The 27,924-nt window shown below is 38.7% G+C and overlaps 1 protein-coding gene across 26 annotated transcripts in view; it reads right to left on the bottom strand.

The window, feature by feature from the left end:
- The window catches only part of TCF4 (transcription factor 4), a 360,507-nt gene that overhangs the window by 34,206 nt on the left and 298,377 nt on the right, over positions 1-27,924 (bottom strand). For 21 of the 26 annotated variants that reach the window (XM_077892071.1, XM_077892125.1, XM_077892061.1 and 18 more), the window contains 6 exons: positions 22,116-22,221; positions 18,402-18,535; positions 12,412-12,544; positions 4,536-4,603; positions 3,333-3,411; positions 459-535 (listed from right to left, as the gene is read on the bottom strand). In XM_077892071.1, coding sequence (XP_077748197.1) covers positions 459-535; positions 3,333-3,411; positions 4,536-4,603; positions 12,412-12,544; positions 18,402-18,535; positions 22,116-22,221 — 597 coding nt within the window. The remainder of the gene's footprint in view (positions 1-458; positions 536-3,332; positions 3,412-4,535; positions 4,604-12,411; positions 12,545-18,401; positions 18,536-22,115; positions 22,222-27,924) is intronic. The other 5 variants (XM_077892080.1, XM_077892107.1, XM_077892253.1 and 2 more) reach the window with 1 other exon arrangement.

The following is a 27,924-nucleotide window of genomic DNA, read 5'->3' as shown; positions in this document are numbered from 1 at the left end:
GAAACAGATAGTAGGCTTCGTATTCAGAGGTCAAGAGGAGAACTCCTATAAGCCTGCCACTCTGGAAAGAAAAGCAGAGGTATATTGAATCTTCAAGTGTTCCAGCCACGCAGCTTGGCTGGAACTCCAGCACTCTCGTATCAGGAAATCATTAACTCATTGCCAGGGATCCTTCCCAAAGATGGGACGGATGCTGCTATCTTTCCAGGATTTTTAATCTCTTACCTGGTCCTAGGTATTTGGAGCCCTGGGGCTTTACAGTGTAGTAGTGTCTGGGGTATAATCTACAAACAGGAACAAATAGAGTCTAATAGCTCTGACTCTAACAAACTTGTGCGCTAAACACCAATCTGAAGTTTCTGTTAGTGAGATAAGCATCTTGGAAAGTGTAACTAGGTGCAAAAAAGAAGAACACGGTCACAAAATGGCTAGAGGGGAGATTAGCGGATGAGGCTTACCAAAGAGTGTAAGGGTCCTTCATAATTAGGAGATGATGAGGCCTGTCCTCCGTTTCTAGACCAAACAGCTGTGCCTGCTGGTATTAAAATGGAGATTCCAATGAAATCTATATGATCTGAAAACAATCTCGCAGATATTTTAAACAGTTCTTTTAGAAATAGCAATGCTGATTTTCCTTTGGAAAATTAAGATAAATACATGTAAACCTCCCATACAAGAATTCTGGGACTGGGAAGAAACATTTTCAATTTCAAACTTGACGGGGACTCAGAATTCTCTCAGGCTTCCTCCTAAAAGGGAACATTTAATAGGTTCTGAATTTTAGCTAGAGAAGGGTTCCTACTGCAGAAAAGAGATCACTATGTAGTCAAGGCACTTCTAAGAATGCAAAGGGGGATTCCATCATATCTTTGTGCAAGGCCAGTTTGCAGAGAGAACCAAAATTCTCTCACAATGAAGGACGGCATTGCTACTTGTTTTCAAAATGACCTTTAAGAAGGGATAAGCCTTCCAAACTTTTTGAGGGAATAAGATTAGTTGGCAGTGATCCACTAAACAGGAAATTTAAAAACTCAATATAACAACAATAATAAGTAAGTAGTTTCTTCTGAAGAAAAGAATTATTTTGGGATCCGTTAAACTGGATTCCTGCTACAATCTATATTACATGTCTAACCTACGAAACAAAAGCCACTTTTACATATAAAATAAAGCATACTCTATGTGGAAACTAAGAAATAATTCAAGAAAGGGGAAAAAATTGTATGGTCTCACTGTAATCTCATGCCCTGGCATGGTTAGCATCTAAAAAAAAATCCTTGCTTCCCGTCATTTCTGGGTGTGCATGTATGTGTATTTTTATGCTAAATAAAAGTAGGATATTTTGTTCAATTACTTTTAGTGATAGGATATGGACAGAACCAGCTATTTCCAGTGTGCAAATAGCAATTTGTCCCTCTATTTACGTCTTCTTAAAGTTCTCTCTTCTTAATATGTGGTCTTTTGTGGTACATTAGCAGGACCCCAAAAGTGGCCTATTTCTGTGTCTTCCACACAGAGCATGCTGCTCAGGTTTTGGGTGTTGGTGACATTTTCTGGAATGATGTATGCATCATAACTGTCTTCTCCCATCATTAACCTAGAGGTGGAGTGGCAGGATGGCGAGCACTGGATTCTGGCCCGAGCTCTGCTACTGTCACTCATGCAGCCTCATGTACCTTTGTGGTACCCTTCCTGGGCCTCAGTACGCTCATCTGTAACATCAGAGCACCAGACTAAAACAGCTGTTCTCAAACTTTATTATGTTCCCGATCCTCCCCCCACCCCCCAATTATAAGACAGATGAAATTAGAGCTGCTTTGTTTGCAATGGGGAACTTGGAACTCTCCCGGCTCAGTATCCCACACCACTTGCCTCACTGGGCTCGACGCTATCTCTGTCTCTCTCTGGCTCTGGACATTGACACTGGTGATCATTTTCCAGAGCCTAACTGCACGAAGACTGGCCAAGGAGTATGTAATAATCCTGAACTTTCTGTTCTTTTTCTGTCAAGGGGATGTTGCATGGCTGTTCCATGATCCTCTCAGTATCATCTCTGTGTCCTTTCAGTTTCAGATCTGCCCATTGGTCCCTGTGGACTTGACGGTTCAGCCACCCTTCTCTATTCTGTGACATCCTCCACCCCATGTCAACAGAGGCTCAGAAAAGCCTGAGATTCCATCCCACCTAAGCCATGGCCATCGCCTGTGAAAGCTTCGTGCAGTCCAAAACCTCCTACTCTCTACCAGGGAACCCAGTTTATGATGGGCCATGTGAATGGTGCACGCAGGGAGTAACAGAGAGATCGAGGCAGCAGCCTTTAGGCAAGCGACTCCCCTGTAAATTACAGTAAGGTCAGGTTTCAATCAGGTACAGATGCAATTCAGTTTCTTTTTTAGAAACCACCTGTCCTCTTTCCCAAGAACAGAGACATGCACCAGATAGGGCCTTCTGGAAGCATTTATACTAGAAGGGCAATGCGCCTCTTAAATGGACCTCTGAAAAGTGAAACATTTTACTCACATAATTCAACAACTTACAGTTTTACTATTTGAAGCCATATTTGAAGTCATTCTAATTTGTTATATTTTAAAGGCAAATATCCCATTTTACTCCACACTCTTACTTCTCAATTTATTTACAAAATTATAGTCTCCTCAATCATGCCAGCGAGGTGGACTTTAAGAAGGAAATGCAGAAAGTCTAAAATTTCTGGGGGAAATGATCCTTTTTGAACAGTCTATATTTGATGACTATAAAATTTATATTCAGGGATCCCTGGGTGGCGCAGTGGTTTAGCGCCTGCCTTTGGCCCAGGGCGCGATCCTGGAGACCCGGGATCGAATCCCACATCGGGCTCCCGGTGCATGGAGCCTGCTTCTCCCTCTGCCTGTGTCTCTGCCCCTCTCTCTCTCTCTCTCTCTGTGTGTGTGACTATCATAAATTAAAAAAAAAATTCCTGTTAAAAAAAATTAAAAAAAAATAAAATTTATATTCATATTCCTGATTGTATTAACTGGGGTTTCTCATCTTTGGTGTCTTATTAGAATATATTATTCTGTTGACTATTTTCTACAGAGTTAAGAAAAGTTTAAGAAGTTTTCCATATGCCTATGTATTCTACAAACATCTAATTTCTAAGAAGAATTTTGGATGTAAATGGCTATACTTTCATATGGCAGTGGAAAAGACAAACCTTTCCATTTTTCTGTTTGGAAATGTTATGTTTTAAGCTTTTAGAGGGAGGAAGTTTCCACCTGCCAGATCAGGAAGTACAAGAGGGAAATCATTCTCATAAACTGGTACCATGATGGGGTTGGATTTAGGTACAGTACCTGAGAGAGAAGGAGGAGAGCCAACAGGAGTTGAAGGGTTTGATGAAAAGCTGTTGTTAGTGTGATCTGGAGAATAGATCTTAAAACAGCGGGGAGAAAAAAAAACACCCTCATTTATTAGGAATAAAGAATCAACAATTTTTAAATGACAAAGTGTCGTTGCAGTTCATCTAAAAGTTGCAAGTCATAAAATACATGTAACAATTGACTCTAGTCCTAATATTCTAAAACGAAAAAATTAACAATTTCTTTAGTTTTTCAAAATAAGAATTCTGAGCTCATGTAAGGTGGTGGGGAGTATACTGGACCAGGGTCCGTACTCCTTTCTCTCCCATATCCTACCATGCCGCGGCCATGAGCAAGCCACATGAAGACCCTAAGCCCCCGTTTCTTCCTCCATCAAACAGGTTAGACAACATCATCTCTACGATCTTTGTCCAATTCCTTCTCCACCATAATTAAGGCATTTAAGGTCAAGGCTTTAGATGCCCAGATTAAGTATAAACTTCTACTCAGGCCACAATGCTAACTCAAACTTATTTTATGCTCCCAACGGGAAGGAGAAACCAACCGAGGAGACAAAATGTTAGAGTAACAAATCTCCGTTTACGATTGTAAATAATCCTGTCTAGCTTTTGAAGAGAATCCCGGGCATTCACCCTCACACAAATGGAGTGTGCTACTTCGTCACTAGTGAACATGCAAGAAATGATAAATTCTAGCCTCCCGGCAGTGGACAAAGAAACAGAGTCCCCGGGTGCCAATTATGTGACAATTTTTCACAGACCTCAGGTATGGTCATTTTTGTTTTTTCTCCCAAGTGCCTTTCCCAAAGTGTCTTAGAATTGCACCCCCTGCAAAGTCAGTCTTAGCTGGTCAATGAGCACCATATGATTTTAGAGAAAAATAAGAAATCAAGGTAGAAAATCTATGCACCAAAAGGCCCTGACAATATCCACTAAGCCATAACTGAGGACTGCTTGGCGCCACTGTGGGGACCCCAGCTGGAAAGCTCAGCCATTCCCTGGAAGCGTCAGAGCACCCTCCTCAAATTTTTTCAGTAATCATTCTGCGAGAAAGCTAGCATTTCCAGAAATCAAAGCGATTTGCCATTCATTTTCTCCAATTCCAAATGTCCACCTCTGATTAAAGTTCACCCTTCCACAATGGTACATATGAAGTCCAAAGTCAATATTTCCTCACCGAAGCAAGTGCTTTCCCCAGAGCATCTCCAGTCTGGGAGCTGCCTGCTGCCCCGCTTCCTCTATTTGCTGCAAAAACAAAAGGCAGAATATGAAAAACCAGGCAGTGAGACGTCTAACAATTTTCTATTCCTGGTCCATTTACTCACAATTTAATTGCATTTTTAATGCTAATTACAACACATTAATCTTTAATTAGCATTAATTTGTTTGCTGAGGTAGATGTCAAATATATTCATGTTACTTTTTTTGCAGATAAAATATAAACCTGACACCTTGGTTTAAAGATGAAGCGTTTCAGTTGCCAGTGCTTGCCCCCTTCTTGCCCACGAGTAGTTAGTGGAGGATGGTGGGCAGCAAGCGTGAAGGCACACGAGGTTCACCGCTAAGAAGTGTGCAGTACGTTCAGGCCTCCCAAGTCCTCAAAGTTCGTCTTTTCTATCTCAGAGGGTCAAATGAATCGTCTTCTCAAGTAATTTATGCCTGCTTTCCATCTTTTCAAAAATTTGATACATAGCAAAGCGAGGTGCTCCTCTCGGCAAAATAAAACAGAAAGCCTATGATGTCTGGCTTCCTGGGAGAGAAGATACTTTTAATATTTTAAGTTCCCCGTATTCTCCACATACTCAAGTCAGTGTTCACATTAAAAAAAAAAAAAAAAATCTGAACTGCTACGCTACCAGAAATCAACATGATCTCCAATTCCAGAGATAAAATGAGTCTATGTATTCACCAGTGATCTGTGTCATCCCAAACGGTGGTATTTTTAACTACAAAATAGATGAATGGAGGCCTGCTACTCTACGCTGTAGTTTTTGGCATTCGAAGTCTGGAATTCAAAGTCAGCTCTGTTGAACAGTATTAATACAACCTCTAAGAACATTTGGCATGTGACATTGATTAAGGCCTGAACATCAGCAAATAAACCTAGTAGTTAAATAAAACCTATTAAACTCCATGGAGGCATCTTTCACTATTTTGTGAAATAAGGAAAGGAAATCTTAAGGCAACTAATTAAAAGGAGAACTTTGTTGCACACAACATAATTAAAAAAAAAATTTCCAGCCCTATCTTTGATCCTAGGAAGCACACTTGCTGACAAATATGTCATCTGCTTCTAGGTCTATAAAATGGAGTAGTGGGGTCAGATGTCAAGAGGTTGAATTCTCTGCTTCTCTAGGTTATAATTTCATTCTCCTGACCTCTGCTTAGTATGGTTAAATTATGTTTGCTATTTTTATATATTTATATGATGGGTATGTCAGTTCAATAATCTTTTGAGGTGTGCTTTATTTGGTTAACAAAACCCATACATGGCCATATTCATTTGTTAATTACTAAAACTGAAAGAAAACTGGTATGTGATAAAAGGAACACAACCACCCTCTGAAAAAACTATTCTTTTTTATATCACAAGTTCATAATACTAAAAGTATATCGGTTTATTAGTACTAAGGATGATATGTATAAGTGCATCTTTGAAATGAGGGTCAGACACACAATTGAGCTAGCTGGAACTCACAGGTGCCACTAATCTTAAAAATACTTAAATATAAGAGATAGCTGAAAATATATCCCGTGTGAAAATGAAAATTTCTGCATTGAAGAGTTCTTTAAAAATGAAAGAAAAATTCTAAAGAGAAAATACAGAGAACACTAACATTTTCTTCAGCACGTACTACGATGGTATTTGGGGGCAATTAGACACATTTCTTTTTCCCCTAGAAGCGATATTATCACAGATACCTAAAAATTAGATTTGTCAAACATATTTGTGAGCTGCTTGATTAGAAAACAGATCTTTGTGAAATGGAATTTCAGAACCATGCCGGAAAAAATATTATATTCTCTAACAAAAAACCTAAAGCAAACAAGACAAGACAGTGCTTCAATTAGAGAGAAAATTTGCTACAGTAGTGGCTTTCAAAAGATTAAATCTTCCTTTGAACAACTTTAACATGAGGATGACGAATTTTTCGAAATTTATTTTCATAAAAACCAACAGAAAGATTTTAGGGACATTTAAAAAATAAATTATATGCATAGCATAAAATCACACTTTAGGAGAGACAAGATAAGAGCGTTATGATTACTTTTGTACTACACCTTGCCAACTAAACTTTCTATTAGTGCCTGTTCTTATAGAGGGAGATACTGGGACTCAGGAAGTAGAATAAAAACTAGAATCGACTTCTTACCTCATGTTGTCATGAGAATGTTTCAGAAAACTCCAAAGGCTACTCATGGAAGCCACTGATAAGAACAGACTATTTTTTCACATGAAGCCATTCTACCTTGCAGCAGCTGGAAGGCCAAACCCAAGGGTTTAAATTTCAAAGCAGTTTACTGGGGCCAATTTGCCCTTTCAGTTGGAATGCCTTTTGTTCTGTTCCAGGAAATGTTGGAGAAGACACATTTCCGAGCCCCTAAACACGTAAAGCGACATGGGTCCTTCTCTTAAAGATTTCTCTTTTTGTGGGACTGCTATGTCAAAAGGCATAAATAATCAGAAAGCGAACCGAAATTCTCAAATGGCATAAGTTTTTTTTTTTTAGCCTGAGTAGTAATGGGTCGTGTTTGGCAAAACACACTTCTAATCAAACTTTGTGCTCATCGGGTCCACATTATGGCTTTCATGTGATAGGACTCGACTTACTATTCTAGTTTTTGTCAATTCATATTATTAGAAACTGCCAAAATGCTCACGTATAATAGGAATAGTAATAAAAAGTACTGTGCCTACTAAGTAAAGACTGGACCGATTTCTTGTTATTTTAGCTCTCATCAATTTCTCGTGCTCAAGAAAACACACACACACACACACACACAAAATCAGTCTCTAAAGCGGTAAGGTAAATATGAATACAAGATGAGCAGTTATTAAAAGGAACTGCAATTTTGTAGGAGGATTTGAGACTGCCAGCCCCTTAAGCATTATTCAGATGGCTTGAACACAGGTGCGGCTGCTGGCTAGAAGATGGAGCAGAAAGAAGGGTCTGTATCTTCGGTTTCATGTGGGACCACCCTTGGTCTCACTCTCAGCTTTCTGCAAACAGCAATTCCTATTAGAACACACCCTCATCAAAACACCAGGATGAGTGGTGTCTGGGGACTGGCTACTGAAAATCAGAATTTGGAAAATGTGTTATCCCTTTATGCACCCCCATAACCTCAGGCTGGGAATGTTGTGAAGATATAAAAGGAATAAGAAGTACAATGCATACTGTATTTGTCTGAGAGTTGATGACTGCTTTAAAATTTAAGGGTTTTTGAACTGTATCCAAGTGACCCTCGTGTTATTAAACTATTAGAAATAGCAAAATGGTTCTAAAATGAACCATGGAGTTCATGTCTATAAAAATGACAAAAGGAGGAGTATCTCCAGCACCCCTACTACACACAATTTTAGAATAAAGACTCAAAAATAGGCTACAATGTACTAATTTTTAGCAGGAGGGATTCCTAGGAATTCAAAGGGGGGAGTTGGGTCCCATGACCATGTGCAGGAAATGGATGAGAAGACTTAAATCAAACTGGTTTATTGTTCTCCGTTGGTGGTCTTTGTAACTAAGATACCATGTCACTGCTGGATAAAATCCATATTACTCTTACACTCTGTGCCTGTTCATCACCCAACTGTATTTGAAGGCTCAAGATTCTTAGAAAAGACAAAGTGAATATTATGTGACTACTCTAATAATAAAATTACTGTGAAACCAAGTCCTCAGGGGGAAATGGACATAATGTTTCTACTAGAAAAGCCACATACTAAAATGCATCATGTCATACAAACATGTCATTAGAAGTGAAAGTTGTAAGCCAGATTAATTCAGGAACCAGATAGATATTCCAGGGTAATCTTTAGCATATGTTGCACTAAATCAATCTTGGTAGTCTGTTCCCTCAACACTGTTTGCTTTGAGGTTTAAAAACATGGGAAGTACCATGCATTAGGAAGCAGGCCAGTTAAAGACTAATGGAACAATAATAGTTATTATAACCATTATGTTAGTTTTATGCCCAATTCCCTCCGAGAGGAAGGGAGAGTGTGTAGTCCCAAACAACCAGAGGTCACACCCTGGGAACGTATACAAATGGTATCTCCCATGGGGAACTGGAGCACTCTTGTCCTTGAGTAATATCAGGGGACTGTGCCAGGCGAGGCAGTGTTCTCAAGCCTTTTGGCCCAGAAGACATATTGACGTTATAGGTAAGAAGGAAATATGTAGATAGCAAAATATATATGGCTGCATCCTCCAGATATTTCCATCCTCTATAAGCTGGCATCTAGTCACTCACTACACTTCCTCCTCTGCGTGCATGCTGGCATGTAGAGGTCCTGGCCTGGACAGCTTCTGATATATGGCCAGGAGTACTGCACTGAAAGGGTTTTAGGAATATAGTTCAAAGGCTCTGATGGTGGTAATTTGGAAGCCCCTGGATTTAGCTCTTCTCTTTAACTGGGTACTATACCTGCTGAACTAGTGAGAATCCATGTTGTGTTCCATGCATTATATTCAGAGAATTCCAGGGAGCTTACTAGGCCCTTCCAATTCAGAACTGTCGAATGCAACCTCCAGAGTTTGCTGGCAAGGCTTCAGAGGAAAATAGTGGACTCTATGCCCCAAGTAAAATAAATTACACTTCTTTTGAAAATCCGTGGATGAGTTTGTCCTTCTTAAGCATTTCTCAAAAAATGGTATTGGGCATTAAAGAGCAAAAGCAAACAAAACAAAAAACAGTCATCACTCCGCCCAAACAAGTCATCCAACGCCTCAGTGAGCATCTGCCATCTTTGAAATGCACAGGTCAGAATGGGGGCAAGGGAGCTGATTCCAGGGGGTCCCCTTCTGATGGTTCTAAGCTTGCATCTCACTCCATGTGCATTTTGTCATTCTATGATCAGTTCAGGATATTCACCGACTGCCAGGAGGACACATTATAACAGGAAGCTCAGAGGTGGGGTAATGATCTCCTCCTGAACTGAAAAAAGCAGCTTCCTAAGACATCAATGCAACTTATGAAAAGATTGTACTGCCTTGCACTTTTTCACCAAGAAAACTTAAAAATGTGATGTCCATGTGTTAGTGCTTGAACCCCATTCTTACAGCATTAGTAGTGCTTACAGTCATTTTCTACAGAATCATGTGTGTAATCTCAAACATGTGTCAGGCTATGTGTTCCCTATTTACCAATTATTTAATTAGCTCTGTTTGTTCTTTGAGATAGAGGCAATGTAATATTTCTTTATTTCCTGCATTTCAGAATGAGTGAGTATATGCCAAATATTTTCAAAAGTCTACAGATGTATCCTATTAATCCATACTGTTTGTTAGGGAAGTATCACTAACATCAGAAGGGAAATCTTCTCTTCTTGTTATACAGACATGCGGCCATTCCTGACTTCTACCACACTCTAAAAATCGATCCAAAGCCTAAGAAAATTGAAGTGGAAATAAACACGAGCTACTCGACACCGTGCAATATTAGAGCTTATTATCATATTTAAATTTTCCTCTGTATTTCAATGTAAGGAATTGGAGGACGTATTATTTTAAGAAAGAACATTCCAGAATATTCTCCCTTAACAAAATCCTAAAGTCTAACTGCATTTATGCAAGTTAATAAAGGTCTGTTCCTCCAAAAAACTGAATTACCATGTACACTTGTTTCCTGAGAAGATTATAAATCTTTCTCACATTCTGCTAATAGATTTTGACAAGTATACTCATGATCATGGGCTAATTTATGTAATAAAGTTATTCTTAAAAACCCTTTTCTGGGTTCCAGAAATCTCATACTTTCCCCTTTAAAATTATGGCTCTTTTATTATTGTTGAGACCCTCCCTCCTCTTTAAAACAGGGCCCTGTGGTGTATATAACAAGTTCACTCCGTCTTTAGTGTGTGGTTGAGCCTGTTAGTGTGCAGAAGTCACCTACTGCTCCCTTGCCGCCCAGACCAAATGAAGAAGGACAGCAGACATTCCTGTTCATCCACAGGCTGAGTCAACTATCTTAAATAAAGCAAATCTCATTCCCACTGAGACTTGTGGGCATCCTAACCACAGCTCGTAGAGAATGATTATTCCATTTCAAAATATCTCTTTCTTCCCAAGTTGGGGTACCTCTCTCCCAGAAAGACTGTTTTGTAGGCCAATCAACAAAAATTTTTTTCAAACAATGCCCAAGCATGTTTTCCTCAACTCGAGCTTTTGCTCCACCTTTATACCTTCCTAAAAAAGAAAATTACTCAAACCACAAGTAGACAGGAAATCTGCCGTGTAAGAGGATGAATGACCGGTCATCCTTCTTTATAACGAGACCTCATGACTGCAGAAAGGGGCTTTCCATTTGTCAAACCACATTGAAGTGAAATATGCTTTTCTCACCCTTTCAGTTCTGCACTTCTTTCTTTCTTCTTGTTTTTCAAATCTGCCAAAACTGCATTGATAGCCAACCCAACTTCCCCATGTGACCTCTGTCCACTCCTCTCCAAGGTCAAACTGATGCAACACATTTGTAAATGCTTTGTTATGAAAAGTTATGAAAATGGAAACTCTTGTAAATTTGCTTCTTACTGAGACATGATAGTGAAGGGCTGCGAGGTGGCTCATCTCAAGTGTGAAATACATTACTGAATAAGCAGGGAGTGTATTATCTGGGCAGAATTATATTTGCAACATTTCAAAGCACATCTCTTCCCTTTCATCAAAAACTCTCCCACATAAGTGATTCACACCACTTTTCTAACTCCTATGGACTCTCTAAAGAAAATGAAAAACTGCAGAGAGCTAAGGGGAATAAACAGTAGGATTATTGTCACACATTCTTCTCTCTAAAACATACAGCTAATGTTCTCTTCTCATCGGGGGCCCACTGGAAGAAATCATGAGGCCAAGCAAGGTGTGAGTTTGAGCTAGGACCAGAACAGTGGCGACCAGTGAAGTCTAAGGTTTTAACAAGACCCCAGAACATCAGGCTGTGTGATTCCTATGAACAGCAAAGTTGTTAAAGGCAGATTCAGAAGAGGGTGGCTCCCTCCTCCCCAGCCTGGACTCTTTCCTCTGGGGGCAGTCAGACACCTGCCTAGCTCCTCCCTCCAGGAGGGAGTGCTGGTGGGAGGAATCATCTGTCTGGAGAGAGAATCACAATGGACATCATGAGAAACCAGAGGATGATGGTTTAGTTCACTGGGAAGCAGCACTCTGCTTGGGCCTCAATTCATTAGTAAACCTGCTTGAGAAATGGCAGTGAATCATTTCTGGCCCTGATGCCCAGGCATCGCCTCTGCAAGAAGTAACCAAATGCTTCTTCCCCTCTGAAGGATTCCATGATGCCACATTCTCTGGCAGGTGAAGCCATCTAGTTATTAATAACCCGCATGAATTTCACAGGAACTAGTCTTTGGAAGGCTCTGGTATGTCATGGTTAAGAGCTTAGAACGGTGACTAGAATTTGGGAAGTGGTCAATAACTACTATTGAGCTAACTTGCCCCTATCTGACTAGTCTTCAGTGGTTTGTTTTATAAAAGTTCACTTTGCTCAGAGAGTGTGAGAAGCAAGGTAGTTTCGGTCTATTTAAACCTTCGTTTCATCTAATAACTCACAATGCACCAAGTAGCCAAATATCAGTTTCTTGTGACCAAAAAAGTGATTACAGACAAGCCAATGACTATATCTGTTTAGATTGAACTAACAATATATGTTAGTTCATGTATTTTCTTTTCTTTTTTTTTTTAGTTCATGTATTTTCATTCAGTTATGTGACAAATATTCATTGCCTGATTGCTATTCAATTATGAAGAGAAAAAAGAGGTCCTATCTTATTGAACCCTGACCTTGATGGTCGGGTCAGAATCGACATTTCTATGACTCACCCATTATACTGTCTGTCCCGTTGGCAGGAGGTGTACAGGAAGAGGTGCTGTAATGGTTTGTGCCACTACGGTGGAAAGTGGACATCGGAGGAAGACTGGAATTGATGTCTGCTGAGGAGTGTGATGGATAGCTCTGCAGCAAAAAGCAAAAAAAAAAAAAAAAAAAAAAAAGAAGAGGCCACATTCAACCATGAAATATTTTGTGGGTTAGGTTTCTAATACTCCTTTTGGAACTCTTCATTTTGCAACGGAGACAGCCTTTAGAATTTTGAAATATCCAAGAATACATCTTGCTTAGATGTGACAGCTTTCATTTTTCACATAATAAAATACAAAGACACATAGTTGGTTTGGGTTTGCATCAAATGCAGAAGAGTACAATGGCAATATAGGACAGTGAGAAAAGATCACAATCTTTAAATCTAACAATTATTGCTTAAAAGTATCTCTGAGGTGTCAGCAATATAAAAGACCATCTCTATTGTAATTTTTTGGTGTGAACTATTGATCAAGTAAGAAAGATTCCATGATACAATGAATAAAACAATATTGTGACCTGTGGGGTTGACATTACACTTTATCCTGGACTTTCAGACACTAAATGGCAAAGAGCAGCCAGTCTTAAATCCTCCTCCTACAAAACTGGGCCACCTTTCTGAATTCTAGAATGAACAGAATGGTCAATGAAAAACTTAAAAAGTAACAATGATTAAGTATCTCTCTAAAGCATCAATATGTAAAGCCTTAAATCAACGACTATTTTGAATTACACTGGAATGAATGAACTCAGAAGCGCTGATTTGAGTTTTCTTTATGCGTCCTCTTCATTAGCAATCTCCTAGATACCTGACTATGAAGAAAGAACATTTTTACAGAATCATTGGTTTTAAGGTTTGGCATTGAGTTAAATTATTATCCTAAGTTGTCCAAATACGTTGCTTTTCTTGGGATATATCACAGTGCCCGTAAGATAGCAAATTAGTTGCTACCAATCCATCTGCTTGGGAATGTACAGATCACTAACGGGGACAGAGTTATTTACCAAAAGACATCGAGCTATTTTCATTCTCAAGATAAAAAAGTAGCTTTAAAAAGTTGTTCTTATAGGTATTTGAATGTGTTACAGACATGTAAAACTATTTTGGCTAAAACTGATTTTTTCTTACATGTACTATATATTAATCAACTATGGATCTTTATTAGATCATTAGTGGAGATTCGATTAAAATTAGAGATCGAATATGATGCTAAAAGTCAGGGGTGCTTAAAGCCCAGGCATTTATTCATAGGAGTGAAACCCTGGTGTCTTGGTATTTCTGTATTAATTCTGAGGCCCATCTTGTGTTCCACTTCTTCCTTTAGTATTCCTTCCTACTTCCAACCCTTGCACAATCTCTTCTCTCTGAATCCCTAATGTGCTCACATTCTGTGCTGTGCCATTTAACAATTATATGCTGCCTGTCATTGCTTTCTCTTTCAAGGACATTTCTACCTATACTGTAAACTCTTTAAGGGAAGGGAATAGAGCATAGACTTCTGCATCCCACAACTTATGGCTGAGTACTGAACACATAATTATTCTATATCCTCAATGAACCACTGGCTATTGGTCGGCGTTTAATAAATAGTGGATTGCAATACTACTTAATTGAGAGAGAACTAAACGGTCTAGAAAATGAACCTACATTCTGCCAATGACATGGTGGATGCCTTTGCCAATATGACCCCTATGCACTCAAAATAGTCCAACTGAAAGGTCAACTTCAGTGAAAAAAATTGAGATGAAACCCTTAAATCTTTCCAACTTCCCAAGAATGCCTTTCAAACCTTTTAATTTCATGGACCTCTGTGTTTGACCAAAAAATTCCAAGCAGTCCACAAATTTTTTCCCCAACAAGATAGAATGGGCCCATTCCCTACTACAGCTAATCCATAAGACTGGATGAGCCACGGGACACCAGACTTAGAACACCGATTTCTGCTTGACAGCTAAACACTATAATAAAGTAGAGAAAGAGAAACTGAACATAGAAGGAAACTGAAAGAAAGAGATGGTTTAACTTCATTTCTACATAGTGCTAATTCTGTGTTGAGTTTCTGAAGAATAGAAAAACTGTATATAAATCAGTCCCAGATATGCAAACACCAAAACAGAGGAAAAGAATTTTGAAAAATACTTATATGACTCTATAATCACAGGGTGGAACAGGAAAAAGATTTCCACATCAAGGAGGACTTCTAGACACTTTTAATATGGTGCAAAATGAGCAGTAATTCAGGGTTTAATAGACAGAGGGATAATACTGAGTTTAGAGAATGACAAGAAAAGTTCTTCCCCGAAAATTTTAATGGGGAAACCAATGCAATCCATGTCATTTTTAAAGACTCACAGAAAATATGATGCTGAAAGAAATTAATGAGATTTATAGCCACATTATTTTATAAGGAAAAGTATCTTGAAAACTACTGTCACTCAGAGATGTAATAAATACACTCCAGAGAATATCACTGGTGTGTGAAGTATGTCTCTTTTAGAGTATTTAGGACCGATGATGAGAGATTTCCTCAGCCTCTCTTCCTCCGGGTCCTGATACTGCCTGCCCTGCTTGCTACACATGGAATGGGGAGTTTGAGAAAATATAACGGCTTTACATGCCCACTATTTAATTATTTTTTACTGATGCCCAATTATAGCATATTTGCAGCCTACTGACAGAGTAATGAGTATTGAAAATGTTTCTATTTGTGATATTTTTATCAGCCTATGGGCTGATAATTCAAGGATTAGAAAACACAGCAATTGGTGGCACATACCAACAAAAAAAATCATGCTTTGGGCTCAGGCAAGATTTCACAACCTCGGCACCATTAAAGTTTTGTGCCAGATGATTCTTTGCTGTGGGGGGCTCTCCTACGCACTGTAGTGTGTTTACCAGCATCCCTGGCTTCTATACCCTGGATTCCAGTAGGGCCTACCAGCTGTAACATCCAAGAACATCTCCGGACTTTTCCAAATGTTCCCTGAGGGGGTAACATCACACCTGGCTGAGAATCACTGGGGTAAGGGTTTATGTTACAAGAAAAGGACTTCTTTTATATTAAAACTTCAGACTCGTAGGACTATTTTCAACGTGTGGTGCAAAGACCATGCCTAAACCATGCCAGGCAGGGATGCTACCTGCTTCTAAACAGAACTCTGCCAACATTAAGTCTTCTACAACAACCCATTCCAAAGCTTAACCACAAACTCCATTCTTCAGAGCAGTTCTGTGTGTACACCTGTGACATCAGAGTGATTAGCTGTGGGATTGTGTTGTAGAAGCTGAAGCTGTAAAGGGGGATTTAAAGAAGCAAAATTGGTGACTTGACAGTTGCTACTGAAATGTGTAGGTTTTAGGCTTTATAATTATAGACTCTATGACAACACAGGATAAAGCGATGAAGACCATAATGTTTCTAAAATATTGTACCTTTTGGGCAGCCCGGGTGGCTCAGCCGTTTAGCGCGGCCTTCAGCCCGGGGCGTGATCCTGGAGACCCGGGATCGAGTCCCATGTCAGGCTCCCTGCGTGGAGCCTGCTTCTCCCTCTGCCTGTGTCTCTGCCTCTCTCTCTCTCTCTCTCTCTCTGTGTCTCTCATGAATAAATAAAATCTTAAAAAATGTTTAAAAAATAAAATAAAATAAAATATTGTACCTTTAGAGACAATACTAATTTGTCTCTAATACAAGGAAAATGCTCTTCTTCTAACCAAACTATTCCTTTATTCTGTGTGAGACTGGCCAAAAGCTACAGGCAAAAATGAGGAACTACCACTATTTCCAAGTGAAAGGACCCTAACTGCCTATTGCATACCCAAATTATTCTCCATCAGTGTCAGATTTCTGAAAGGCATTGCAGCAAGAGATTTTCAAATGGTTAATACTGAAATTACAATGATTACTAGAAATAATAATCCAACAGTTTCCCTATCAGTGAGAAAATTCATTAGGATACATTACCAGAGACCTAATTCATTTACCATTTTTTTGAAACAAACCCTTAATCTCTAAGATCTGCTAAATAATCATATTAAGAATGAAAACTCCATGTTCTGTGTTGGATAAATGACATTACAAATACAGCATCTGATACAACCTGTTGGGTTTTTCCTTCGAAATAATCTTTTTTCCTGGTTGATAACACTGTTTTGATATTTAAGGTTTTCAGCATTTTTATTTTTTCTAAAAGGAATGTAACTGGTTCCCTTTTTAAAATTACACTTTTTATGCATGGGAGCACAATTTAAAGATACCTCCGCCCATGCAGTGAATTTGACTGGGATAAAATCAAACCACCTACATCAAAATTCTAGAGCATGATGAGGAAAGAGAAAAAGGAATATAGGAAGAATGAAAATATGTCAAAAGAACAACTCTTAGAAGGACCGATATTCCATGTTAAATGTTAGTACACTGCCAAAAGCTTTTATTTGTAATCAAAATTTTCCTTGCTTACAGGACACATGTAGCTTTGATCATGAGTTCCTTAGAGAAATACAATGTGATGAAGGGTAAATAAAGATGTTGGTCAAGAAGAAATTCTAGTATAATAATAGTTGATACTTCTCGAAGCTTTCGCTCTAAGACCTCAAAGTAGGAATTGGAAGAAGATAAAATTTGCAAGTAAATCATTTGCTACTTAATGAAGATGTGCTGAAATTTGAGATAGTTTGATTGACATATTCAAACTTGGCAGATGATATAAAAAGGCCAATTCCATCTCCATCATTTGCCTCTCATTAACAGCTAACGGACCACAGTGTCTCTATCACCAGAACTAATTAAATAGGTATTTCCAAGGATATCAGAAACCGTAACTTCTGGAATGTTTTATTTTGTCAGAGTAGAATATAAGTCACCTTTTCTATGCCTCTAGCGGTGAAGAAAAGAGAGGAAAGACTACAGAAATCCAGAAAGTCCTATTTCCTATCGCAGAGCAGAGAAAGACACATGAACCTGGGTATCAGGAGAAGAAAAAGGGACAATTTCAAGATGAAGAGTAGTGACACTAGTACCACGTTATCATGCCCTCTTGCATTTGTAGAATTACAGCTTCAAACATTTTTTAAAGCTATTTTACTGCACAAGGGCCTCAGTTCCATCATACCTCCATCGCAAACCTAACCATGATCTTCATGTAATGCTAGACTTAAGTTCCTACGAGGATTCTGGGCTGTGGGAGTTTTTGAGGCTGGAAAAGATCAGATGAACTTCCTTCCTCCAAGATGAAGGGACACACTAGGATGGATGAGTGTAGGTGATGGGCAGAGTGGACACTTCAGTAATGAAACAGGATAGCATTCTACAGCTCAGCAGTTTTCAACCGAGTGAGGCAACAGAGCATCAGTGGGAGGTTCAGGGGTGTGTAATTACAACTAAACCACTAAAAACTGGGAATCTGATCTATACAGAAACTCCATGGTTGCTGTGACTAGTGTAGTATATGGGAAACAGGAACTCTTTCCTTTGGGTGTGGCACCCTGGGTCGAAGCTGTCACCAGGGACAGAAGCCAATAAGGGGAAGTGGAAATGCACATGGGACCTACAGGCCACCTACTCCCAGGGTACCGACGGTCACTCTGCCCCCTGCAGTATATTCTTCAAAACTACAGACAGCAAATAAATAAAAGACAAGGATCCACCATAGCTGAAACTGCACAACTCAAATACAGTGTGTATTTATGTTGGAAAGGGGCTAACATTGTCGTCAAGAAAGCACGGAACCAAACACCATCAGCAGAAGAACAATGGCGAAGCGAAGCTGGAAGGGCTTACAGAGGCGATCTCATTCAGGTAGGTCTTTGATCACAGAAACAAGATAACTCTAAGGATAATGAGCGCATGCCATTTTTACATTCATTACAGAGTCCTGCGTCCATGCATGGAAAGGCAGAGAATGAGACTTTGTAAACTAGCTGTGTGGTCCCCATAACCACGCAAGGCTGCCTTACCAAGCGTTCGTGTGGATGCAGGCTACAGTAGCTGCTAGACTGTGGAATATGAGAAGAACTGCCCAACATTCCTCCGTAGCCAGGCTGATTCATCCCACTGGAGGAGCTCCAAGGGTCACTGCTGTGATGGCCATCTGTAAAGGACAAAGACAACCATGACTTTTGGGAGGCATTCAGCCTTGCCCTACAGAATAGGGGTTTTTCATATACTTGAAAATGGCTACCCGTTGTGTATTCATCTTTGCGCTGTTCCGCCAATTACATCAGAAGGCAGTCATCCTTCTTTTTTCCCAAGTGGCTCTATATTGCCAAACAAATGTAAACATTTACCATAGGCAGTGTCCTTAGTAAAAATTCAGCTCCAAAAGAACAACAGAACACATTTCTACACAGAATTATGTCAAGTCAGCCAGGTAAGTGATACTAAAGAAAACATTTCTTTGAAGTCCCCTGACCTCTTTTTCTATGAAAACTAACAGCTAAATTGTTTCTAAATTTTGTGATGAAAAGAAAATACTTGACACATTATAGAGCTGACCAGTTTACAGGTTTTAAATGCATATGAAGAAGTAAGAATGAAAAAGAACATCTCAGATTTAAAAGATCAGATTTCTGGAACATATAGGATAGATTTAAAGTTGAAATTGTGTTATGATTTATAGGGAGCAGTGGTCTCAGATATGTAGTTCTGAGTTTTCTTAACTTCTATTTTTTTGGTGCGTAGTCCTATAGCTGTCTTAAGCCTCCGGTAGCAACTGAAAGGGTGCACACATATCGTAAGGTAGATATTACACTAGAGACAATTTTGAGAGGGTCTGGATTTTATAAAATTAGAAGTTAAAAAGAAGCTTAAAATGATGTGGACCTTATATGAATACCTTTTGATATTAAGCTAATCTTTTGTTACTGTCATATTAAAAACATTTTTATAGATTCTTTTTCTTCTCTGAGTCTATTGGCCTAGAAGTTACTATTAGGGATCACTGATGTTTGGTTTGGGTTTCTTAAAACAAAGGCGGTTGGTAGGGGTGGGGTGGGTGGGTGGGAATCTGTGTTGTTGCTGAATTCAAATTTCCCCTTCTTTCAATAGTTTAACAGAAATTACTGAACACCAGTTGAATAACATGCCATCAGCTAGGTGTTCACAGCATAGCAGGTACTGCCTCCTTGAAAATAAGATTATTTTCACTGTATATATCATGTAATAAAGGCGTTTTGAAAATTTAGGCAATGGGCAAGTTAAATCCGACACTATATACCACAAAGCTTTTTTTTCACTGAGCTTTTAAATCTAGGAGTTAGAATTCCAAAAACTGGAATAGTTTTAGGACAGGGAGGAATGACCAATAGATTTCTCAAAAAAAAAAAAAAAAAAAAAATTCCTGTCTGTGATTTCAAAAACTTAAGAGTTTTAATTAGAAGATGGAAATTCAAGTGAAAAATAAGAGGTCACATGGCAGTGGGTTTAAAATATGCTCCTGACAGTCTCTGAATATCTTTCACCCAAACCATATGATTTTTTAAGACCTGAATCTTCAGGGCACTATGCACCCATCACTAAAGAAACTGATATGAAACAGGATCATGAGGTTCTGTTTCTGTGATCATGATGGGAAAACATAGGACTTTCAAAAAGTTATTATTCATGTACTTAAGACTTAGTCTTCAAATTGTGGAAGTTTAGATGTCACCTTAAATTCAAATATGAAATTAAGGCCCTAACATTTCAAATAGTTGGCATCTATGACAAACAAATTAAGAATATGTATCATTGAATGAGAGTCTCCTGAAACATTCTGACAACATGATGCACTATATGGAAATACACTTAGGATTTGTTAACACAGAACACTCTACTCAATGCAGACTTATAAAAATACATACTTTACATAAATTATGCTTTTCACAGTAAATTAATATTTATCACATCCCATGATCTTGGCATAATGTTGTTTTGAGAGAATGGAATTAGATGTGTGCAAATTAATTGTGCTCATCATAAATGTCAACTCGATTTTTTTTTTTTTTTGCTTTTCTGGGTATTCATATGCAGAAAAGCAAGTCTGTTCCCCATATTCTGTGTGGTCTGCTGTGGAGAACAGCCTACTGTTTAATCTACCTGACCTCCCACATGGTGTGCACAGTTTAAGCAAGCACCTTCCTGAAAGCAGATAGAAGAAATCTATCCTGTCAATTTTCTCAGTGAAAATCTGCTTTGAGTGATGAATCCTTGAATTGACAATCTCCATAAGCACCGCTAGCATTGTGCCTCTGACTGGTTGCAAAAGAAGGGAGCTGATGCCCAAGTGGCTGCTGTTTACAGCTAAAGGGTATGATAAGCCTTTTGTCATGGCCCAGGACGCCCTCAAGTGACATACCCTGCTGGGTCCCTTTGTGAGTTCCACCTAGGACAGGTCACAAAGATAAAGGACCCTTATGAACCTGAGTTCTATTATGTGCAGAACAAATTGTCTCCATTCCTGCGAGACCCATTTGATTCAATTTTATAGATTTTCCATGGAATTTCACATGTGAACTAGCAACTGGAAAAAGCTAATACTCTGAAGGGCAAGAAAATAAGTCCCTTTTAATCAGGATGATTTTGAGTATGTCTGCTGCAAACTAAGTGAGACACCAAGCTGCTCCCCAGTTGCTTGCTGCTCCAAGGGTGCTCCCTTTCCCATGACATGGCCCTTCCTAGAGTATCACCAGAAGGAAATCCCATGGCACTTGGCCAAGGCACACTCAAAAGAGGTTTTCACACCCAGGCAAAAAGAGTTCAAAGTTCTGCATACAGGTACAGGAGTTCTTGGTAAATCCCACGTCTAAATTTCAGAGTATTAGCCTGGAAACAAGACCATCATATTTTGACAGTAAGTGCCACAGGCTTATCCAGGAGGAAGCCTTAGGTGCATCCTCTGGACAGTCTATTCTAACAAGCAGCTGTTGTCTTTCTACTATTCCAGCCTTCTCCACACAGCAGAAAGGAACCGTGCTACCGTTGGCCAGATTGTAAGCTCGGGATGGGGGTGGGGAGGCGCACATCCATGTACATTCAATTAAATACATGGCACAATTAAAAGAATAAATATATTTCATTCACTGTGAAACTGTAATTTTCGAAATTTGTCTGGGACAAAAGCTGGGTCTTTTACCCTAAAGCAATAAGCATGCCGACGTGGAGCTTTTGCTGTGTAATGAAATAATATTCCGGTCCTGAGATAGATTGCTTCATCTTAAATGGGACTCTTGTTCTTACCTATAAATTAGTAAGTGGCTGAAATTTTTATATGAAGTTATACATAAGGACAATTTGTTCCCAGTTGGCTAAATCCAGGATGCTCAAAATACACACTGAACCCAAACACTTCTAAAAATACACACACGTTCTTCTTGGGGAGAGAAGGAGCCGAAATGATCTGTCATGGAAGACGGTCCCCCAAGAAGCGTCAGTTCCAAGGGAAGTCAACCAGTTTGATGTTAACTCATCATTGCTCAAGGGGCTTTGATTTAAAAAAAATAAGTCTGAGTAAAGTTTTAATTAACTGATTTTTAATGAATCTGATGCCTAAAAAGGGCATGACCTTCATGTTCTCCCCTGGCCTCGTATTCCACTTCTTATCCATTCAGCAGTCTTTCCCCCCATATATGACCTGAGAAGACCCAGGGAGACTCTGCCCACTGGATTTCCCCGCAGAAGTGGCCGCATCTTACCCTGCATGAAGAAGGAGCTAGGGAAAGTGCTGGCTGCTGGTTTCGAGGAAGGGTAGCCTGGCGAGTCCCTATTGTAGTCGGCAGTGCTTGCTGATGGAGCATAAACCTGAGGAAGGAGAGACAATTTAGTTTTGCTTGCTGCATTGACCAAAGCACCTCAAGGTCCATTACTTTATAAGAAGCAGGCACAAAATGCTAAATTTCTACCATGCCCTTTCCAAATCTGATCAAACCCTAGAACACTGCCCCTTTCAGAATACAGAAGAACAAAAAACAACAACAAAAATGCTGAGTATATTGGTGTGACTGGAAAACCAGCAGGGGGGGTTAAGGGGTGGGTGGATATTTTCCAGTCTCAGGCAAGAATACTGCAAATTACATCTAGTTAAATATATTATATAATACCCACAGGGCTGTCCTGTCCAAGCATCTTTTTTTTTTTTTTAAAAACCTATATGGCCTCTGAGCACATGAAAGGTGCAAACGGAAGGACACGCATCAACCCTCTTCTTTTTACTTCATCTTTCAATTAAAATGTTCATTTCTGAGAGAAAGACACAGAGAAAACGAATGCACTATCCAGACCACAGAAAGTGACAAATACATCTTGGAATATTAAATTCCCATAGTGTCAGCTTTTTGCAGAGATGCATGAAAAAGGCCATTAAAAGCCCAGATCTACATAGACCACCAACAATCAGTACGTACACAGGAAGGGGGGGGGGAGCACTTCTTTATAGTTCTTATTATATTTGTGTGTGCAATAAACTTAAAAAAAGTGTGCCAAAATCCTACTTTACTGAACATTCGCTTACTAATACTCTTGAGACTGGGGGAACCAGTCCCTTATAAAAATAGCCTGTGTATTTTCTTGTTTATGTTTCCTCTAAAGAAGACAGCATAGTAGAAAAGCATAAATTCATAAGGTATAGTTTAACTTTAATTGGTTTCCCCCCTTGCCTTTTCTGCTAAATATAATTTTTTCAAATCCCTATTTTCTTTTGCTCCAAAAGTTCCTCTCTCCAGATGGTCGGAGAGACTGAAACACTGTCATCCTCTTGATGAAAATGGATACCTTCCTGCCTCCATTTTAAAGCAGGCAGCGGCTCACAAAATTGGCAGTGAGCCTACAGTGATATTCACAGGTCACAGTAAAAGAAAGAGAAATTCACCAATAAAAAGGCAACTGCAGAGTTACCAAAAAATACTCCCATTTTTTTTTTACCGTGCACATCGAATAAACACCCTAAGAAAAATTATATAATTGTTCTCAGAACACCATGAATCACAAACTAAGCATTAATACAAGGTTTAGGATTTCACAAAGGATAGGTCCACAGAGACAGATGTGGGAAAATATGCATACACATACATACATCAAATAAATGCGACATATGCCCCACAGTGCCCTTGAAAATTGGGAGGTCCTGGAGAATGAACAAAACAAAAACAAACCAGAAGAACCCAGGCACACATTAGAAAACATGGCATTTTCTTCAGTCATGGAGGGATACAGACCCCACATTTCATAGACTACATTTCATTTTTTAATTATCCTCATATTTTAAATATATAAATGCCTACTTGCTTCTATTGCCACGGGGCTTACAAGAAGGGAGGCATCTTTGCAAGCATCTTTAAGAGAAAAAGAATAAACCTTAGCCAGGAATCTCCAAACACATCAATACCCTTTAAAGTCCTATCACGCAAAGCCCAGGATTTTCTTGAGAACTATACAACTAAGCAACAGTTAGGGAAATACTACTGAATGTATTTAAAGAAGGTCTTGAGAGTAGGCTAAAAACATGAAAGAAACATTACTGTCTAGAAAAAGAGGAAATTGAAAATTAAATCATCTCATTCTAATGACAAAATGAGCGCAACACAGCTATTCCACCCACTACAATATATCTGTGGTCCAGGCTTTTAGCCTGACAGCTACTTGGCCAGTTGGTATTAACACAAGCTAAGGGTACTATGTGCTATCTCCAAACTTCAGAAATCAGTACATTTACTATAAAGCTGAAAATAAACTTTGACCCATATTATTAAATCATTTGATATTTGTAAACAATTGAAATAAGTTCTCCTAGGAAAATATATAGCATAATTTTAATTATGCTCTACTACATTATCTTTAAACATGTACATTATTATGTTAATACCATTTGATGACACCTAACAGGGTCCACTCCCCCGCCCCCCCGCCACTGTGGACAGAATTAGTTGATATTTCTTCTGGGAGATAAGGACAAGTCTTTGGTAATTCGGCCAATGTACAAGGAGGCTACCTGGACTATGAATTATGATCAAGCTCAAAGATCTGAGAATAAGATCACTTATCCCAAATTTGTAATTACCACCTGCCTAAAGAGTATCTATGGGGTTACAAGATTTTTAGGATATAGTATACTATATAATTTCTATTTTTCCAGTGTTGTGGTCAAATGAAGACAATTTAAATAAGATGAAAATCTTATTAACAAAAACCAAACCATTGTTTACAGAAAAAAAGGCAATTTCTGCATAACTTATAAATTTTGCTTATACTATAAATTTACACATCAGGTAAAATGTTATTCTCTTTCCATTTATGTACTTCATCTTTCCTACTTCACAAGTTATTTTTAAGGTAAGCACCCTATATAACTGTTTATATAAATAAACCTTACATAGAACTATTATACTTTTTTATGATTTTATTTTTAAGAAATCTCTACACCCAACATGGGCCTCGAACTCAAAACTCCAAGATCAAGAGTCACATGTTCTACTGACCGAGTCAGCCAGATGCCCCTACCTTTTTTAAAAGCAGAAGGAATTAGAGAAATTAGTTATCAGTTCAGCTCCTCTCACATGTTAATTACAAGAAATTCAAAAATGGAATAGTCAAAGCAATCGCTCAAGATTTGCAACTTGCCCATCATTACACAACTATCAATTTCTCTTAGTTTAGGTTACTTTCTTTAAAAAGGGTGGTGCAGGTTTAAGATGTTATTTATGAAAGCAGATTGATCATAACGTTCGTACTTCAGTTCATCCTTAATATTTTCATCTTTAGTAACCTGGATAACTAGGAAGCTGCTTCATTATTTCTACTTCAGTCAACTATTTTGCCAATTTCTCAATCAAAAGACTTCAAAGTATGGGTTTCAATAATGTACTTAATAGAGACACTAAATTTAAGAAGAAAAGCTCATATCCAATTAATTTTAATTATTACTATTTTAGGTAATTGGAACCATGACTTAAATATTTGTTAACTAAAATAGTTTTTTATTTAGCAGAACAATGACAAACATCCCAGATATCTTCAAATAGTTGGAGTCATTTTAATGACTAACACCAAAAAATCAGTCCAGTGAAAAATAAAATAAAAATCCCCAATTCTAGTTCTGTGTATTGAAGTGACCCCACTATGAAACATGAGGAAAAGTCTAAAGGGAAATAAAAATCTACACCTAAGGTTTTCTCTGATAAGGTAGCTTAGATCAAGGTGTCTTTTGGCATTCTGATTCCTCCCACAAGAGTAACCAAAGAAGGGTGAAAGTTTTGTCACAAAATTGGAAATGAGGAAACTTGGCCAAAGCTCACGGGCTACGGCTCTTTTGGTGAACTGTTTGTTGAATAAAAACTTTATGCGGAACTAACAGCATAGTTTATGTCCGAATTTACCACCATTACCTTTTCCAATTCTGAATTTAAAACAAAATCATACATATACAAATTCAGAGTTTAAAAAGTTTCTCCAGATAACAAGAAACCCTGAACTGATAAAAATTTTTTTAAATTTCATTTTACATATTTAGTTTTTGTTGTATCTTGAGAAGTATTGCTATATTACGTTAGCTGTTTCATCCAGTGGTCCTGATTATCCTTTGCTCAAAGAAATAATACTATACCTTCTTTTAAATAGAACCTCTGCCTATTAGAAAAGAAGAAAACCAAGCAAACATTCACACTGAAGGGAGCAGAATGTGTATCCTACCTTTCCCCATGGTGTTCTCATTTTTATCTGCCTTGGCAGATCAGTTTCACTTATAATATTTAAAAAATAACAATGAACCATTTGGTTAGGGCCTCTTGTGGAATAGCTTTTGTGCTACGAACTCTACATATGTTACTTCTGATTTTCCTAAGGGTCATAGAAGATGGTTATTATTAATAGCCTCATTCCTATTTCATGGGGCCTAAGTATCATAGATCAAATGGATCTGCCCAAACCAGCCTGGGCATGACTGCAAGTTCCACCATTTGTCAGTTAGACAACCTTAAACCTGTTCCTTTAAACCTCTTTGGTCTCCAGATTCCTATCTGTAAAATGGGAATGACGGACCTGCAAAGTTCCTATGAGAATAAGATGGTATATTGTGTGTGAAACAACCAGAAGAGTACATATTAAGCATTTAAAAAACGCATCAGACAATAGGGTTAATCTTGTGCTGCTATTGTTTTTATTAACTGAACAAATGTGACTCAGGAAAGTTAAGCCACCTTTCCTACATTAACAATTAATCAGGTGGGTGGGATGCGAGAAATGGGTAAAGGAGATTTAGAGTGAACTTGTTGTGGTGAGAACCAAATGGTGTATGGAAGTTTTTTTTTTTTTTTTTTTTTTTTTTTTTTTTTATGATAGTCATACAGAGAGAGAGAGAGGCAGAGACTTAGGCAGAGGGAGAAGCAGGCTCCATGCACCGGGAGCCTGACGTGGGATTCGATCCCGGGTCTCCAGGATCACGCCCTGGGCCAAAGGCAGGCGCCAAACCGCTGCGCCACCCAGGGATCCCTGGAAGTTTTGAATCACTAAATTGCATACCTGAAACTAATATTACACTGTATGTTAACTAACTGAAATTTAAATAAAAACTTTAAAAATGAAAAAAAAAACCAATCAAGTGGTAAGGGCAGGACTTAAATGGTCATCAGAGTCCATATTCTTGCTATAAAAAAAAAAAAAATCCCCTGCTCTGAAAAGGCAAAAAGAGATATTTTAAACTATCAACGCAAGGCTCTACTCTGACCACAGTTTATAGAAATATTCTTACAGGGGTTTCATAATTACCTTTTAGGAAAATAAGACGTGATAAGGTATGTTCATAGTAAAACCAATCCATATTAATGTTACTTTCTTCCTCAAGTGGGAAGCTAAGCTCTAAAGGGGTGAAGAGAAGTGGCCACAGATCATGTGTCACGAGGTGTGTAACTGAGTGGGGCTGAGCGATGACTACCAGGTTGTACGATGCACCTTCAGCATTCCCAACCATTACTCCCCCTTTGTGATTCTGCAAGAACCACCCGAATATAGAATTTACGAAGAGAATCAGTTCAGACCAACTGGAATATTGTAGTTGAGACTTTCAGCCTCTTTCAGCCTCCAGCCCAACTGCTGGATGCTCCATGGGGGGTGAAAAATAACAAAAGCAGGTTTACACCCCAGATGCCCAAGTGCTAGCAAGGCTCACTTAGTAGTTTAGACCTTGGCAGATTTTAGAAATATTTTAGACTATGACGGAGAAACACTCAAATGCCAAGCATTGAGAGCATGCTGTGACGTTCACAAAGCTAGGCATACGCTTTGGTGCTTCCCAGCATCTAATGGGGAAAAGTACTTGGAGGTGGATCAGCTCACTACTCGAGCAACTGGGCTGGACCCTCAACTCTTGCAATATTGTTGGAAAGGCACGGGAAAAGAAGGGCTCAGGGTAGGGATACCTCCACATTCAAAAGAGTTAATTTGGACACTGTCATCGTGCCACGTGACCAAGTTAAAGGTATATCACTGACTGATCCATAAAGCAAGGGGAAGATG

This window comes from Canis aureus, chromosome 1, assembly GCF_053574225.1.
Source record: "Canis aureus isolate CA01 chromosome 1, VMU_Caureus_v.1.0, whole genome shotgun sequence".
NCBI classification, from domain to species: Eukaryota; Metazoa; Chordata; class Mammalia; order Carnivora; family Canidae; genus Canis; species Canis aureus.
This window is presented reverse-complemented; position numbering and strand designations above follow the sequence as displayed.